The sequence below is a fragment of the Simochromis diagramma genome, unplaced genomic scaffold (genome assembly GCF_900408965.1).
Source record: "Simochromis diagramma unplaced genomic scaffold, fSimDia1.1 OVJJ01000669.1, whole genome shotgun sequence".
In the NCBI taxonomy this organism is placed as follows: Eukaryota; Metazoa; Chordata; class Actinopteri; order Cichliformes; family Cichlidae; genus Simochromis; species Simochromis diagramma.
In genome coordinates this window covers 2845438-2863471 of record NW_024387458.1, presented here as the reverse complement: position 1 = coordinate 2863471, position 18034 = coordinate 2845438, and the positions used below count along the sequence as shown (strand labels likewise).

The following is an 18034-nucleotide window of genomic DNA, read 5'->3' as shown; positions in this document are numbered from 1 at the left end:
TCACTAAAGCCTCGTCAGAAATGCTCTCTAAACTGATTCAACAGGTCTGATGGAGCGATGAATCCAAATTTTTAATTTCTGTTTCAAGTCATCATCAACATGTATGGAGGAGAGAGGTCCAACAGCATTTGTGAAACACAGTGGAGGCTCTGTCATGGGCTGCATTTCAGTCAGTGGTGTTGGAGACGTCGTCAAAAACTAACGGAACAATGAGCAGAAAAGTACTGTGATTTTGTGATCCACCATGCAATATCATCTGGAAAGCATCTGATTATCAGAGACTTATTCTTTTAATATGCCAATAACTGAAACAATCTCCAGAGCTTGGACTTTAGTGTTATTAAAGCAGTGTGGGATCATCTCGACAGAATGGAACAAAAGGAATAAGGTGTGGCTCAAGACTTTTGCACTCAGCTGTATGCATTGTATTAACTGATCTGGACATGCAAAACAGAAACATGTGCGAAACCCAAGTTGTATCTACATGTACGCACTCCTGCCCTCCTTACTCTGCATAGACACACCTTCAAAATTACAAATGCTCACCTGCCTGTGTGACATCACAAGATGCTAAAGGGAGGTGTTAATCTTTGTTTTTTACAGTGGCGAGTGGGCTGGTTCATTCCAGCAGGTGGCTGCTCGGAGAACCTCTCAACCCAGGTACAGACAGTCCTGCACTCTGATCAGCATTTAACTTTACAGAAAGGTAAGAACTGATCTGTCAAGTCTTTATATTTTTACTGTTTTGCTAATCAGAAATGTCAGTGTCAGAGTGTCAAACTGATCTGCAGGCCTGATGGAACTGACATTAAATATGGATTTAGAGACTTCAAAGAATAAAAGAAATAATTTTATTCTACTAGATAAAAATGGTAAAACGTCTTTGCCCATTTAGCTAATTCCCTACTGTATACTATATAAGCACTGGTGTTACCTATTGGTTGCCTGAGGCTCTTATAATTAGATGAATAACTTCTACTGCAAGAAGTACACAGAACAATTGGTAATCTGAGCTTCAGTAGTAGGAGCAGGAACACGACGCCTGGCTGTTTAAAAAAAACAAAGTACATGACGAGATGTGGTCAAGGTGATAAGTAATGCTTGTACTCGTGTTTCACAACGAAATCTGATTTTGCCTGGAGGGTTACTTTAAACATCACATGTGTTTTAAGCGATGCAGGAAATTAATTTGAAAGTAAAGAGATGAGGTGAATGTAAGAGGTGGCACGGCTCATCACAGCAGCACTGACTGTTTTATAAATATGTGTCTATTGAACATTCAAACAAGCAAGAATGCAGACTGCAAAGGTCATGCCGGTTATGGAGAAAGATCGTGCAGTTGTAGCAAAATTTAAAAGTCACACAACACATTTAAATTAAATTACCCAGGTCTACAATTAAAAAAAAAAAAGTCCTGTAATAGGATGGTAGAAACTAGAATTAGTAGAAATATACTGAAATATGAAGAACTGTCTCTGATGAAGCGAACACAAATCCAAACACGTGTTTCATTCATGTGGTATTTGAAGCGTGAATAAACCATTAACCTTCAGGAGTGGGCTGCTTAAAAATGACCAGCATCCTTTATTGTGCATTTAAAAACTTCAGGCACTAAACCTCCTGCAGCAAGGCTCAATGACAACTGAATGCAAGTCTAAAGGGAGCTGGAAATATTCCCAAAAGATTGGAGGCTTTGAAGGTCATTAGAGGTGGCAGAAAGCTCCGGGGTAGAGTTGAGCTAGCCACCCGTATACACGGTTCTGTTTCAGTGAACCGCAAATGGGTGGCACAGTGTCATTTGCAGTAAGTGAGCATGTAATGGAGTTGTAAGTGCCCCGAGCAAGAGAGGAAACAAGCCAATTGCCCAAGTTGTTTCCAGAGTTCATCCTTTGATTCCTAGACATTTAGGCTAAATTTAGAACACAAAAGGACGCTATCAAAAATGTTTGCAAAGATAATGACATAAACCTCAGGAATATAAAGTATCACAACTCTGAGTGCAGTGGAAACGTCACGCCAAAGGTCAGGATGTGTTTTGGTTGTTCTGTGTGATGCTGTGTTTTGTACACAGAACACAGAATTAAGCAAAGTGGTTGTGGTGAAAACAGCCCAACCTCATGAGTCAACATCTCACAGGGACCTGCGAGGCCTGTCTGAATGCCGCTGTAGTCGTTGCTAAGAATATTCCGACGACTGTCTATCATTTCCTAGAGAAACAAAGCAATCTCAGATTACAGTACAGTATATTCATCGCATGACTGCAACAGGTTTTGTTTTTCTTAGTATCTTGAAACATTTAAAAACACATTGGGCCCTGATTAAAAGGTCTTTTCATAGCCTGACATTCCACTTCCTGTTATGATCAAATTCACTCTGACAACACTTACATCACCTTAAGAAATGTCAAATTAATAATGCAGTAATTATGTTTATTAGCTGACCACATGAAACAAGATGAAAGTATCTTAATTTAACTTGTCTGCTTGTGTTACTCTTAAAGAGCAGTTTTAATGACTCCATTTAATATTCGTTGTTAGATTCGTTTTCATCGTGTCCTGGTGTCTAGCCTGAAGGAGAAGAAAAAATATTTCTTAACAGTAGCTGCAAAACTTGTGAAGATGTACATTACCTAAATCTAATGTGCATTTTCCCAATTTGTGTACGTGGCCAACAAGATGTTTACCATGTTCGTTTTAATTTGTATTTTTTTTATTTGAAATTTTTCTGAAATTTTACATTCAAACCAGCTTTATTTACACAGCACCAAATCAGAGCAACAGCCACCGTAAAGCATTTTTTATTATAAGATAAAGATTGTACAATAATACAGGGAAAACCGCAACAATCGGGTGATTGTATGAAACAGTTTTGCGACAGTGGGAAGGAAAAACTCCCTTTCAAGAGGATGGGCTGAGGGGAGGGAGAGATATATTGATATTGAGAATAACTGATGATTAAATGCAAAGGGGAATAAAAATATGTGAGTGAACAGGAAATGCTCAGCAGGCCTATTGCAGCATAACTAACATACACGCGTTATCTTTCTTATGCCAGGATTAATATGCACCATAATGTCCATTATTTTTTTAAATTGCATAACCAATGCAGGGATTTGGTGGGGTACACCCTAGACAGGTCACCAGTCTATCACAGAATTAACACAAAGACACTCATTCATACTCTCAATCATACTTTCAGCCAGTTACAGCCAATCAGTTAATCTAAGGTCATGTCACACAGACCTTGAGAGTGGTGGGCGATTGACTGCCAATCACAGGGCCACAAGAGACAAAGCGGTATTCCCCAAACAGTTAGCGAGTTGTTGCTGGCAGTCACTTATTGCTAAACCCCGGTGAAGCATGCCTAGAGACCAGTCAGTGACGCGCCCAGTGCATATAATGCTACTTACTGCACATAATGTCCCCCTGTATAGAGTCACTAAATGTATATAATGTTCTCTCCCTTTTTGCACAGTCGAGGAGTGTGTCAGGATACATGTCACTGCGTGTTGTACTCGTACAACTATGCATGTGACAAATAAAGTACCTTGAATCCCAACAACTGATGCTCACTACAGAAAGAATGTGTACTCCACAATCAGTTGGCAGTTAGTTACTGTAGCTTTAGTAGCATATGGTGCTGCACCCAAAATGTCCACACAGAAAGGAGCACGATGGCCACTGAATTCAAACCCAGAATCTTTTTTGGTGTGATGTAGCAGTGATAACCACTGCAGCACCCTGCAACTTAATTTGGTGTATAATAATGTGTATCATGCAGCTCGAGAGCAAAAGTCAGGACTCATGTACTGAAGCCCATGAATGCTACTAGTCCTGAGAGTGGACGTTCTTCAGTGAAAACGCTGAGATCTTGCAGAGAATCACTGAGAAGTTTGACAGACTTGGAGCTGCTAAAAGAAAAAAGCAGCACGATTACCAAAATAAAGTCAGATTTATTCATTAGAACACTACGAATATCTAAAAAAATGAATAAATATCTTAGCAGCCCAGCTATTCAGTCATTGAAATTGTTTTGCATTTCTTGGTACTGACTTGCTTAGTACCTAGTACCTAAGTCTGAAATGACCAGTGTTCAGTAACGAACGTGGTTTTCACTTTGTTTCATGTAAACTGAGTATTTGTTGGAAGCTTAAATCTATACGACTAAAGAAAAGTATCAAATACATGAATCGTTTGGCACATCTTAATGAACGTTCGATGACTGCCTTCACTTTTCTAGTGTTCTGAAAAACATGGGAACTAAAAGTTAGATTTCAAATTGATAACCTGCAAATGCAACAGTAACTCCGTGTCAGTTACTTTCCAGTAGGAAGCTGCACTTTTCTCCTTTTGTATTATCAGGGTATTTAGGAAGGGATTATGGGAAGCTAACAGGACGTTGTTTCTATGACCTCATGGAGCGAGCTCCATGCTCTGGCAGTGGGGATGTTCACTGTGGCCAGAAGAAAGTGGAGTCTGTGACTGGAGCCCGGTTCACTCAGTCAGATAGCGGTGATTCAAAACCCATTTGTTTTGGGCGTAGAGGATGCTCTCAGTGGTTTGGCTGTGATTGATCCTTCTTCTGCCCGTGATCGCACCATGACACTATTCCAGTTTCCACATTAATTTTTCCCCTGCTAACTTTGACCAGTTCAATGCAGTGGTGTTTCCTTTATTGGCCCTCTGACAGTACTTTGACCTCCACCCAGAAAAAAAAAGGATCCTGGGCCATTGATTTTGGACAGCAGCAAAACTCTGCATGGAAATATGTGCAAAAGACATTAATCTGTGGCATAAAACAAGATAAAACAGCACAATTCACATGAAATCTTCTGTTTGATGCATTTTCAGAACTTTTAATCGTCTAATGATGATTACCGTAATAGATGAGCCTTTAATGGATTTATTCCACTACTGCCTGAAGGTGCATGAATGCCATCACCTTAGCAATGGCTTATTAAACAAAAACTAAGTAAGAAGCTAAAAGAAGTGGCAGCTCGAGCAAACACTGTTGCAGTGAGTTTTGTATCTCCAGGCAACTGCCCCATTAGGATTAAACATATTAACACAAATAGCAGGAAAAGTGGGATCATTCATGGTAAACATTCCCATATTGCTGCCTAAAAATACACCTTCAGAACAAATCTACAATGAAGACAAAATTATAAAATACCACACAAATGACATAACCTTGGAGATTACCAACTGATGTTTCAATACAGGGAGACCTCCACTCTTAATTGATTCCTCCAGCATCAGAGTCTGGAAAGAGAGAAAGTGGAAAATGGAAGAGGGCGGGCGTTTTACTCTCACAGTAAAAAGCCCTTTGGGATGTTCCAAATGAGGATGTTAAATAATTAAACAGCTTTATGTATATCACATCTCTGCTTCTTGTCAGAAATTAATCGTGACACCAAAAACACTCAATAGCTAATTAGCAGTAGAGTCAAAATTAATTCAGTTTGTCTTTATGAATGGTAACAGTAAATGGATCGACTCTTATCTAGCACTTTGCTACTCTCCTGAGGCAGTTTGAACATGGATATGGAGCTGAATATAAATGGGGATATTTCAGGTGCATGTGCAGAAGTGTAATTAGAGCCTTAACAAAAATGTGCATTTTCGTGTCACAATTTTTGGACTCCTGATTTAGGTCAGACATCAGACGGCGGCTGTTCAGTCTGCAGACTTGTCCGTCTGCTTGTCTGTTGGCTCCAATTGTCATGACCTGCATTACTCTAATGACCTTCACTCAGGTTTTGGGTCAATTTAACTACAATACCAACTGCACAGCTCTCAGTCCAAAGTGGCAAACTATAGAAAGCTGTTGATTTTAACACTCTTGTCAGGAACTGATTCAAAGTTAGTTAGGAGGTAAATTCTAAAGATCTGGGAGATACGATTATTATGGGAGATACGATCTGGGAGATACTTTCATGAACCGAAAGGTTCGCCCAGTTAAGTGGACCCGAAAACGTAGACAAACACGGGCGAGGAGTGCTTTACAGTGATATTTATTTGGAACAGTGACCTAAAGTAACGAGGGAGGCCCAATAAGGCTAGTTGCAGGAATGGGGAAGAGGTCAGAGAGCCGGGGGAATATTCTGTAACAGAGGGAGAGGTAGTTATAGTCTGAAGAGAAAACTGGAGCTTGATCGTTAGAAACTGAAGAATTGTTTGCCTTACTGTGCCAGTCCGGGTTAGTATCACTGAGGGGAGGGGAGATAGGTCCGTGGAAAGCGTCTGGAGGGTCTCAAGCTGAAGCGTGGAGGTCGGAGGGCAGGCTGGGAGACAGAGACTGTCCAAGTAAGGCGAAGCCAGGGTTGGAACTCCGCTGAATGAAGGGAAGACAGAAATTACTCCAAGAGATAAATCACACGAGGACCACCACGAAGAGTAAACGTCATTTATCGCCAAGAAGAGTAGAACAAACTGACGAGGAGGAGCCAGTTGAGTCAGCTTAAGTAGGTCTCCCGCTGATTGCTCGCAGATGAGGCTCAGGTGAAGCACTGAAGTCTCCGCCCCCAAGGGATGGCTCAGCAGCCACAGAAGGAAAACCCCTCCAGGCACTCCCACAGACCATGACACATCCAGCCTTTCTAGCTTAAAAAAAACCCCCAAACAAATGATTTTATTATCATTTAATTTAATTTTTTTGCTATTTTCAAGATTAATCTAAAGAAAAACATCCTGAAGACAGTTGATTTGCACAAATATCCTGTTTTATCCGCCCAACAGGACAAAAAAATTCAAATATACTGTTTAAAGTAAGGTAAGAGCAGGGAAAGAAACATGTTCTCATATTTTAAAACCATAATGCAAATGATGGTTTATGGTTGGATCTTTCCTTTAAAAAATACTTAAGTGGTTATTCAATGACAATATCAGAATATCCATCGTTCCATATGTTTTGTTAACTGCTTATCCCTTACAAAGACCCTCCAAGCTGACTTTGGACATAAGGTGGGATAGATCTCAGGCAGTCCATGGGGAACCATTCACTTTCACATCCACTCCTAAAGATATTTAGACTCACCAATTAAACCGAGCAGAAGTTCAAACCAGGAACCTTCTAGTCATGGTACTAACCACCTTGCAACATCAAAGAATGATCTGTTATTGTCTTTGCCATTGTTTTTGCATTTTTGCATATGATATCTTTGATATGTTCCCTGCAGCCTCTGGAAGATGCATCACAGACAGTATACATCTGTGAGCCGCACTGATGAAATCCCCATGAAGACCGAAAATGGACCCCGACCCAACAAATACCGCTACGTACGTAAAGAAGGCAGCTCTAACATCATGTTCCGCCATGTTCCTGAGGAGAGGCTGCTGTTTGTGACCGACATCTTTACCACCTTGGTGGAGATCAGATGGAGGGTGATGTTTCTGATCTTTGCTCTCTCTTACATTCTGTCCTGGCTCTTTTTTGGAATCCTCTTCTGGGTCATCGCTCTCGCTAACGGAGACATCAAGGATCCCAACACTGAACCCTGCGTGTTTGAAGTCCGCAGCTTCACAGCCGCTTTCCTCTTCTCGCTCGAAACTCAGACCACCATTGGTTACGGATTCAGAGGAATGTCTGAGAACTGCATGCATGCCATCATCATCGTCACCATACAAGACGTCATGAGCTGCTTCATTGATACGTTCGTCATTGGAATTGCTGTTGCCAAAATGGCCTCGGCCAGAAAGAGGGCGCAGACGGTGGGCTTCAGCAACCGTGCTGTCATCAACCTTCGTAATGGTTACATTTATCTTTCCTGGAGAGTTGGGGACTTCCGCAGGTACCACTTGGTGGAGGGGACAGCTACCGCCCAGATAGTCCGCAGTACGATGCACGCCACTGGGAGAGTTGATGTGACTTATGAAGACTTGGTCATCCAGCAGAAGGACATCATCCTCGCCACACCAACCACCATCTATCACAAGATTGAACCTGGCAGCCCGCTGTACTCCATGACTTATGCTGATCTGCAGAGAGCAGACTTTGAACTGGTTGTGTCATTTACCTACACAGATGACTCCACAGGCATTCTGCATCAGACGCGAACCTCTTACACTCCAAACGAGATCCTCTGGGGTCAGCTGTTCCAGGAGATGATCAGAGTCGGCAGGAAGAGCTACAGGGTGGATTACAACTTGTTCCATCGCACTGAAAAGATACACGTCCCCCTGGTTAGCGCTAAGGAGTTCGAAGAGAAGAAGCAACTGCAGCTCACACGACACTCACCTCGACATTCACCCAGCTCTTCCCCACGGCTCCCTTCACAATCGCCATCTCAGGATCACCGTGATAAATATTTGAAACCCCCGATGGTAAAGGTGGAACTTGTGAGTGACAGCCAACCTATACCAAGTGTTGCACCATCTCAATCAGACAATAGTCAGGATCAAGAAACTCTGACTCAGCCAAATAATCAGCCAAGTGAAGAAAATTGAAAGCAAAGCTGTGAAATTCTAATTCATCAAAGTATCCTGCAATGGTGTTCATGATGGGACAAAGTTTGAGCTTGTGCAGCTTGAGAAATTGATAAATAGTTTCAAATATAGACAGGCTTTTGGAAATATCACTTGACTTTACAAAAGTAGGTGACGATAGCCGGTATGGTGATCCAGATTCAGAAGTTCTAACCTCACAGAAGCTTGATAAACCCTTTGCTTTATGTACAAGCAGCTGGACGGTCCTTGTGGCAGATAACACAGTTAAAATACCCAGTGCTGTCAGCAGACAGAGGTCATTGTTCTAACTTTTGTTGAAGCCTCCCAATATAAGACCTCACATCTTCCCCATTGAGCGTGGCTTGGTACATCTTAATTTTATTTGTTTTAATATTTTGCAGGAAGATGGTAAACGGCCTGTATTTATATAGCGCTTTACTAGTCCCTAAGGACCTCAAAGCGCTTTATACATCCAGTCATCCACCCATTCACACACTGGTGATGGTAAGCTACATTGTAGCCACAGCCACCCTGGGGTGCACTGACAGAGGCGCCACCGGGCCCTCTGACCACCACCAGTAGGCAACGGGTGAAGTGTCTTGCCCAAGGACACAACGACCGAGACTGTCCAAGCCGGGGCTCAAACCGGCAACCTTCCGATTACAAGGCGAACTCCCAACTCTTGAGCCACGATCGCTCCATGTGACCAAAATTGTATAAGCAGCAAAGAAATTTCATGAATGAAATGTACATCTTCCACTTTTGAACTAATGACTTTTACCGTTTCTGTGTCTAAACACGGGCACAACAATGCAGTGTAAACACAAACCCTTGTTTGGCTTATTGTCAAAATAATACTGATAGTACAGCACCTGAGCAACATTTTTTACCGCTTATTAGGTGGAGTTCTTAAAACTAGAGTTCACAGGCTCAGAACATTTATCTGAAAAACACTGGAGATGAGTTCATCCACGCTCGACTACACTGGGGTACAACCAGGCTGCAATAACCACAAGCACGTAACTGTGATTACTGATTACCATGCTGACTGGATTGGGTTTAGCGGGTGTCACTCTGTGTTAAAAACACAAAGTTGTAAAACTTGCACTGAGAAATTTTTATGAAGCAAAAATGATCATATGTATGTGTCCTTAAGGTTAAAAAATGAATAATTATGAGCCAGGCTGAGATAATCAAGAACAGCCTCTAAAGGGGAAGGCTATATGACTTTGACTCAAGAGGTCAAATATTTAATGTAAAGTTTAAAGTCTTGGCGTTGCTGATGGCAAATAAATTGAAGTCATGCAGGTGACTACAGTAACATCCCATATTATGATGTAAGTCAAAGTTTATATAACACACAGGGAAAATGTTCTGTTCTTTTATGTTTGTGGTGGAGGAATCTTTGTTTAGTAATTTTAAATAAAACCTGCTTGTCAAGCCATCTTTCTCTCTGTCTTGCACACACACAAACAAACTCATATTTATATCTTAATTAATTGACATAATGCTTCCCTAGCCGCTTACCCTAACCATCAAAAATGAATGCCTAACCCTAATCCTTAGCCTAAACCTAACCATAACCCAACTGTAACCCTGACACTAAAACCACATTTTGAGCCTCAAAAATGCCTTCAAACATGTGGGGACTGGCATTTTGTTCCCATATACACACACACACACACACACACACACACACACACACACACACACACACACACACACACACACACACACACACACAGAAGCTTGTTTGCTTTTTGTTAAGTTAAAAAAAATGCAGATGCATAAATATTTTATGATTTGAGGAAGAGATGCGGAGAAGGCACTGTGGAAAAAAAAAAGTATTTCCAAGAAGATTTTTCTTACATCCAAAAAAAATGCTAATTATAAAAGGCTACCATTGTCAAAGATTTTAAAAAGTGATGCTTACATATATGGTTTGTGTATCAACTTTGATGATCATCCCTAAGATGGATCATGGTTTGTGTCTGAGAACAAAAGCTTTGATCGGGAAAGTCACTTTAATGTGAAGTAACCCGACAGACAACGATAACCAGATGCTCCTGCCCCACACGCTGCTTTGTGGCTTTGATTTGCACCGCTGCAGAATCCCATTAAAAACATGTATTCTTTTTCATCACGTATGTAAAACTGGTCAGTTCCAAGCGCTTGATGTTGTTCAGGCCATGGTGATGTTGCATGTTTAACGGTCTTCCCGTCAGGCAACTCAATCGCTCAGTTTTGTTCACTCAGATTCTGACTGTGTTAGAGGGTCCGACCAGCCTGGGCACGCTCTCAGCGGGCCTGATGATGCACCGTTCACCTGTAACTCTTCAGCTTTTGTTTGCTGATGTCTTCAGACAGTTTGTATCTTGCACGGAGCTCTTCAGCTCTTCTGGGAAGGCTTTCTGAAGATACTGTGGAGATTTTCACTCATTCATTTAGAAGAACATTCTTGAGGTCAGATGCTGATGTTGGACAAAAGGGCCGGGCTTGCAGTTTTCATGCTGATTCATCTCAAAGGTGTTTGATATGGTTGTGGTCTGTGTGGGCCAGTCAAGTTCTTCCACACTATACTCATCCAACCATATCACTATGGAGCTTGAATTGTGCACTGGAAAAGAACAGAGTCTTCCCCAAGCTGAAGCACAGGATTGTCCAGATGACCGAATTCACCCACTGGCCGGTCTTTTTAAACATCTATTTATAGAGGCAGTGATTTTTTTCCCCTTGAAACAAAACAAGTACAACTGAAATAACGTCACAAACTTTCAGTAACACTTCACGCTGATCCCTTCATGATGAAACAGAACTTTTGGCTGCAGCTGCTTGTAAATAAAGCCTGACTTCACATTTGGAAGCTCATCTGCAACTGAAGCAAAGTTTGTTTTCAGATGAACGGCGTCATCCCACAGAGGCCCCCAGGACGGCCACAGTTTAGTTTTTACAGGCCTGTCTGACCCCCTCTGTCTTATGATCACCACTGACCTCACTGCATAAGGACATTTGATTGGCTTGTTATTAGAATAGCTAAACATACACTGTTATTACAGTGAAACCAATGAGTCACTAATTTCATGGCTTTTAATGATCCTTGATGTTGACACAATACACAGAGTACCTTGAAAGCCACATTCTTGTTTTAAAGGAGGGACTAAAGAGAATTATAATTCTCAGCATCAAGAGAAAGTCCAAGTAAATGTGTAGTGTTGCTGACGAGCGGCGTGTGCGGAAGTTGGTCGATGTGAAGAGCAACATGAACAACTCTCCCTTGGACAGAGGCTTAAAAACATCTATAATTGCTTTCTGTGCAGCATCTGACAACTCCAGCCACACCCATCACTCGCTGTATAGATGCCGCAGCGCCATAAAGATGTGATGCATCATTCATGAGTTCGAGTTGTATACAGGTGTACCATCTTCCTATGGCGATAATGAATAATGCAGACTTTATGCTACTACCTGCAGAAAGAAGCAGGAGGAGAACATAGAGGAATCTAGTCTGTAAGTGGAGATTAATTTTGAGAAATATAAAGAACTCAAATCATGTAATATGAGCAGAGGTGTTTCCAGGATTTTACAAATGGGGTGGCACGTGCCCCCCAGAAGGGTTACCGGACATCAGAAAATTATATCAGAAATAAACACCAAACAAAATCAATTGAATACTGGTTGACATTCTGCTTCTATAAACATGTGAGATTCAATTTAAAATATATATTTTAATATCTGTATAGCAACAAAGCACAACAACATTTGCCTTAAGTCACTGTATACTGTAAGATAAGGACCCTACAATAATACAGAGAAAACAGAAAGACCCCAACAATCAGACGAACCCCTATGAGCTAGCACTCTGCTGACAGTGGGAAGGAAAAACTCCCTTTTTACAGGAGGAAACCTCTAATAATAATAACAATAATGCATTTTATTTGAGGGTGCCTTTCTAAAACCCAAGGTCACCTTACAAAGAGAAAAAGATATCAATAAAACAGTAGATTAAAATTAATTAAAATGAAAAAACAACAAATAAAAACAAATAAACAAGATTTGACAGCAAGTAGGATCTGTATTAAAGCGAGTAACCCAGTTTAAACAAGTAAGTTTTGAGCTGTGACTTAAATAAGAGAAGGGAATCTATATTTGTTAAGATGGAAGGAAGTGAGCTCCAGAGCCGAGGAGCAGAGCGACTGAAAGCTCTGTGCCCCACAGTGATGAGACGAGCAGAAGGAACAACAAGATGAGTGGTAGATGAAGATCTGAGAGAGCGGGAAACTGTGGTGATATGAAGCAGATCACAGAGATAAGGAGGGTCAAGGTTATGAATGCACTTAAACGTGAGAACTAAGATTTTAAAGCTTATCCTGGCTTCTATGGGCAACCAGTGAAGCTGTTGAAGAATTGGTAATATGGTCTCTTAAGGGAGTACGAGTTATGACCCGAGCTGCAGAATTCTGAAGAAGCTGAAGTTTATGGAGGGACTTATTGGGGAGAGCAAACAAGAGGGAGTTGCAATAATCGATCCAGGAAGTAATAAGACTATGGACAAAGATTGCAGCAGCATGGGGAGTAAGGAAGGGACGAAGTCGGTTAATGTTACGCAAGTGAAAGTATGCAGACCGGGTTATGTAATTAATGTGAGACTGAAATGAGAGAGTACTGTCAAGTATGACACCCAAACTCTTTACCTGTGGGGAAGGAAGGGTGGGGGAATTGTCAATATTAATGGAGAAACTGTAAAATTTGGTTAAGATAGAGGCTGTGCCAACGAGTAAAACCTCTGTTTTATTACTGTTAAGTTTGTAGGAGAACCATGATCTAATCTCCATACGGCAGTTCGAGAGGAAGGTAGGTGGAAGGGATGAATTAGGTTTGGAGCAAATGTAGAGCTGGGTGTCATCAGCATAACAATTAAATATTATATTTTCGGAACATATGGCCAAGAGGGAGCATGTCTGGCAGAATCAGGCCCCTCGTCCCCAACCACAACTGGCTGGGGGTGAAGGGAAGAAGACTGGACAAAGACGGCCTGTGGAAGAGAGCAAAAGACTCAGCTGTGAGTTACCCCCTTAATGTTGACCCAGTGTTTGGACTCTTACTGTGAAAATGATGTGAAACTAACAGATGACAGTAAAATACGTATAAAATGTGTATTACTCTCCATCACAGAACCGCTGCCAGTGTGATAAATGTGTCTGAGTTTAAGGCTTTGTGCTTTGAAAATGTGTGTAATTTGATTCTAAATCAGCTGATAGCTTTTAAAATACAACAGCAGCTACTATTAAAGGATTAATGAGTCCATCCATCTTCATCCGCTTTATCCGGGGCCGGGTCGCGGGGGCAGCAGCCTAAGCAAAGAGGCCCAGACCTCCCTCTCCCCAGCCACCTCCTCCAGCTTATCCGGGGGAATACCAAGGCGTTCCCAGGCCAGCCGAGAGATATAATCTCTCCAGCGTGTCCTGGGTCTGCCCCGGGGCCTCCTCCCGGTGGGACATGCCTGGAACACCTCACCCAGGAGGCGCCCAGGGGGCATCCTTGTCAGATGCCCGAACCACCTCAGCTGGCTCCTTTCGATGTGGAGCAGCAGCTGCTCTACTCTGAGCCCCTCCCGGATGGCCGAACTTCTCACCCTATCTCTAAGGGAGAGGCCAGCCACCCTTCGGAGGAAGCTCATTTCTGCCGCTTGTATCCGCGATCTCGTTCTTTCGGTCACTACCCACAGCTCGTGGCCATAGGTGAGGGTAGGGACGTAGATCGACCGGTAAATTGAGAGCTTCGCTTTTACACTCAGCTCCCTCTTCACCACGACGGACCGGTGCAGCGTCCGCATCGCTGCAGCTGCAGCCCCAATCCGTGTGTCGATCTCCGGCTCCCTTCTCCCATCACTCGCGAACAAGACCCCGAGATACTTGAACTCCTCCACTTGGGGCAGGAACTCATCATTAATGAGTCAAAAAAGGAAATTCTACAGAGCTTTGTTTGTGAGTATTTCAGTGTTTCTCCCACTTAAACACTGATCAGGCACAAAACTAAAGCTCAGAATATCATTTCTGCAGCACACCCTGACAGCGGGTGACTCCCCGGTCCTCTGAGGACCCACACTTCAGTCCCCTCCACCACACATCTGTCAGTTAAATGATGTAGTTTTGATTTATTAAATCAATATATTTGGCTTCAATAAATCCAACATTTTATATTAATTTACGCAGCATCAATCAAACACCTAAAAGCAACAAAATGTTGGTAAAGTCAAACAGCTGGCTGTTTCCAGTATCGCTCTCTGTTCTGTGGAGGGCTGAATCAGAACTGAATAACATGAACACAGTCTGTGAGCAACAAAAACTGTAGAAAAATGCTGAGTTTGTCAAAATCACCACATGTAGAATTTCACTCACTTGAAAACTTTGGAAAGGTTTTTGAAACAAGTTAAAATCGGACTTTGACTCAGTGTCCCATTAAATCAATGTAATGTAACAGACACGCATTTTATTCTTCCTGCCTCAGTGCTATACTTTTATGAATGTTATAAAAATCTTAACTCTAGCGACTTTTATACACAGACTTTCCATCCAGTGCTGCAAAATTAAATACATTCATTTTTTACAGTCAATAATAAAACATACCATTTTAAAGTAACTGACATTATGTGGTAAAAATCAGCGCTGTCAAAGTAAATGAGAAGAAAGTATGTACAGTACTGTGCAAAAATCTTGAGCCACGCTTCATTTCTTTATATTTTGCTTCCGAGCATCCAGGCTTTCTTTTAATGTTTAAAAGCCATCTTGGGCAATAGTTTTTCAGGCTTTCTGAAAGTCTTTCAAAGTTGTTTATGTATTGTTTATGTCCCTGGGCTTAACCAGTGTTATACCCATAGGGGGCAACTTAGCAAAGAACCAATTTGTTCCTGCTTTGTTGCCAACAGAAAGCCGTCTCAGTAAGTTTAGACTGTGTTGAAGAATGAAGTTGCTCATACCAAATGTTGACTTTCAATGTCATTAGACTTGTAGAAAACTCTGTTTACTGTATTTCCATGTATACTTGCACACTGTAATAAATCATTGCATCCATTTCCATAGCAAAAACAAATAAATGGGTGGTTCAAGACTTTTGCACAACAGTTTAGATAGATAGAAGATAGAATGCCTTTATTGTCACTGTACAGTTGTACAATGAGATACAGACCATCTCCTGCAAAACTAATCATGGTTTGTTTTTTTAAAATTCCAAGCAAACTGATTTAGTTACCTCTATTTTTATCTTAAACTTAACACTAAAGGCTGCTGGCTCCCATGGGTTTTAGTTTTTTAGAGTTTGCACCTTCTAAAATATGTTCAAACATGTGTTTGAGCTCTGGTGGACAGCAGACCACACGCCTGTGCTAGCCGAACCAGGGAGGACCGCCACAGCTTGAATGAAGACACTTGTATCCAACTGGGCATTTTCTTTGTCACATATAGCCCCGTCACGTTGCCTTCAGCTTCCATGTGTGTATTCTGTGTGATAAAAACATAAATCTACTGTTAAAAGATGAAATACATTATAAAGAGTAGGTGAGATACAGCTAACAGTTGTCTTTGGACACAGAGGACTTGCTAACATCTGCTAAATGAAGCTAGACCATAACACTCCCCGCCAAGTCTCAGCTATAGCACAGAGGCTAACAGTAGCTTGGCTAACAGTAAAACACAAACAGACTTCCACACATAGTCAGTCTCTCTCTGTATAATCGCTTAAAGACAGAAAATTGGACCCAGAGTATACTGGAAAACAAAACAACACAGCACTCATCACTCCTACAGAAATAAATATATTCAGATATATATATATACACATGCATTACTTACTCTTGGCATTAAGGATGCAAAAAAGCAGTTTTGCAAATGTTAGCTCTGAAGATGTGTTACCTTAGCAGCCCTCCAGCTTTTGTTCCCGCTTGTGGTGGGTCCACATTAGGAAACATGATTAGAGACTATAATAGAGACACAAAGAGCAGAGTAAATATGAAGCCAGCAGCCATTTAACTGACATTAGGAACACAACTGGAAAAAGGAGTTCATGAGAGCTGGCATGACTCTGTCCACTGGTACCAAAACCAGCAGCTCCAAGATTAGCAATGAATTATATCATGTTTATTCTCTGCATAAAACAATTTGATGGTTTAAACGGATACCGTTCATGCTCGTTAGGATAACTGGTGAGTCTGAATTGGCTGTAGATGTGACCGCGTGTGGCTGCGTATGATGAACTGGTGAGCTGTCCAGGCTGTAGCCCCCCATTCACCCTCTCAGGCTATTAAAAAGGCCAACAACAATCATTATTGGCCAGTGGCTCAGAAATCTCAGCGCCTTCTCCGTCCTGCGTTAGTTTAAAAGGCTAAAAACACAAGCATTGGAGTGCAAAAGGCTGAAAAATCTATTCTTTACTGATGTCAAAACGTTGTAATTAACATCAAGACTCTACCGTGTTTACATATTTCATCTGAATTCTCCAGACATGGTGCTGCCGTGACACAAAGCTGCTTGAAGAGGTCAGCCCGAGTTCCCCTCTGTCACATTTCAGAGCTCTCTGTGTGGGAGGCACTCGCGTGGTTAATTCCAGTCTCCAGCTCTCCACCTTGTGGTCCACATGCAGCACCGACCCGCTGCATGTGTCGCTCCCTTTATTGCTGGAAATTGGGCATGGAAAGCAAACACACATAGGGCGCACAGCTCACTGACACAGGTGGTTTGGGCTAAATATATGCGCTGCTATAAATACCCAGAACTAAAAATAAAACTAACAAAAGGCTTGGTGAAAAAGCACGCAGTTGCGGGTAATGTTTATCATGAATTAGTAAGCAGGAAGAATGATTTAGTCAATGGCTTTAAGGCAGCACAGCTACGAGCCTGACCTAAAATTATAGGGCAACAGATGCACAGTCTAAACATCCGAAGCAACTCGATAGCTCAGTGGAGAAAGACAGTCATATCATAATACAGGCATGTAGGCCTTTATTGAGTGAGTCATTCTTTCCAACAGAGCACATTTTCCATACTCACATTAAAAAAGAAGATCTAAGAAAACAGCGAATATCACAGAAAAAAACAGAATGACAAGCAAACTGTCAGGAGCAGGTGGGAAGAGGCGTGGAAGTCCCAGATTCCTCGAGTTTGAAAGGGATTAAAAAACGGGTTTTCTTCTGTTTGTGTTACTAGGATAAAGTAGTTGCACACCACCTTTAACGCATTTATCTTAGCCACAAACTTCCTCCAAATGTACCACGTGGACGTTTTGTTTTCTAGACCCATGAAAATAATATTTATATTTATGCCGCTTCGTGTTTGCACTTTTCGCCCTCACCCCTCGTTTTTTATATTCATCGTGGCCCAGTTACAGTGTAATTGCTCGCCATTCCTTCTTGTTGTGTCCGGTTCTCATCGCTCGCGTGGATCAAACGCTCGAAATGACAGAAAAAAAACAGCGAGTTATTACGCCTCTACCACGGTGCGCGTTCGCCCCCCCTCCTCCTAGTCATTGGCCGGGCGCGGAGCCGGTGGGCGGGCCGTGCCGGTGCGCTACTGTTTAAAACGCTTTGGGGGAACTCAGTG

The 18034-nt window shown here is 41.9% G+C and overlaps 1 protein-coding gene and 1 long non-coding RNA gene across 2 annotated transcripts; one reads left to right on the top strand and one right to left on the bottom strand.

Moving 5' to 3' along the window:
• The first annotated feature begins 603 nt into the window (after positions 1–603).
• Positions 604–8917, top strand: kcnj16 (potassium inwardly rectifying channel subfamily J member 16). Its single transcript, XM_040014426.1, has 2 exons — positions 604–706; positions 7178–8917. Exon 2 carries the CDS (start codon positions 7188–7190, stop codon positions 8442–8444), a length of 1257 nt encoding a protein of 418 aa, XP_039870360.1. The 5' UTR covers positions 604–706; positions 7178–7187; the 3' UTR covers positions 8445–8917.
• LOC120723107 lies at positions 3769–6518 on the bottom strand. Its single transcript, XR_005693664.1, has 3 exons — positions 6186–6518; positions 5202–5261; positions 3769–4754 (listed from the first exon to the last, which is right to left on the bottom strand). It is a non-coding gene; the product is annotated as an uncharacterized LOC120723107 (long non-coding RNA).
• Positions 8918–18034: the final 9117 nt, after the last annotated feature.

Excerpts from the sequence above, each read along its gene's own strand:
- kcnj16 (XM_040014426.1), top strand. The coding sequence starts at position 7,188 with ATGCATCACAGACAGTATACATCTGTGAGCCGCACTGATGAAATCCCC.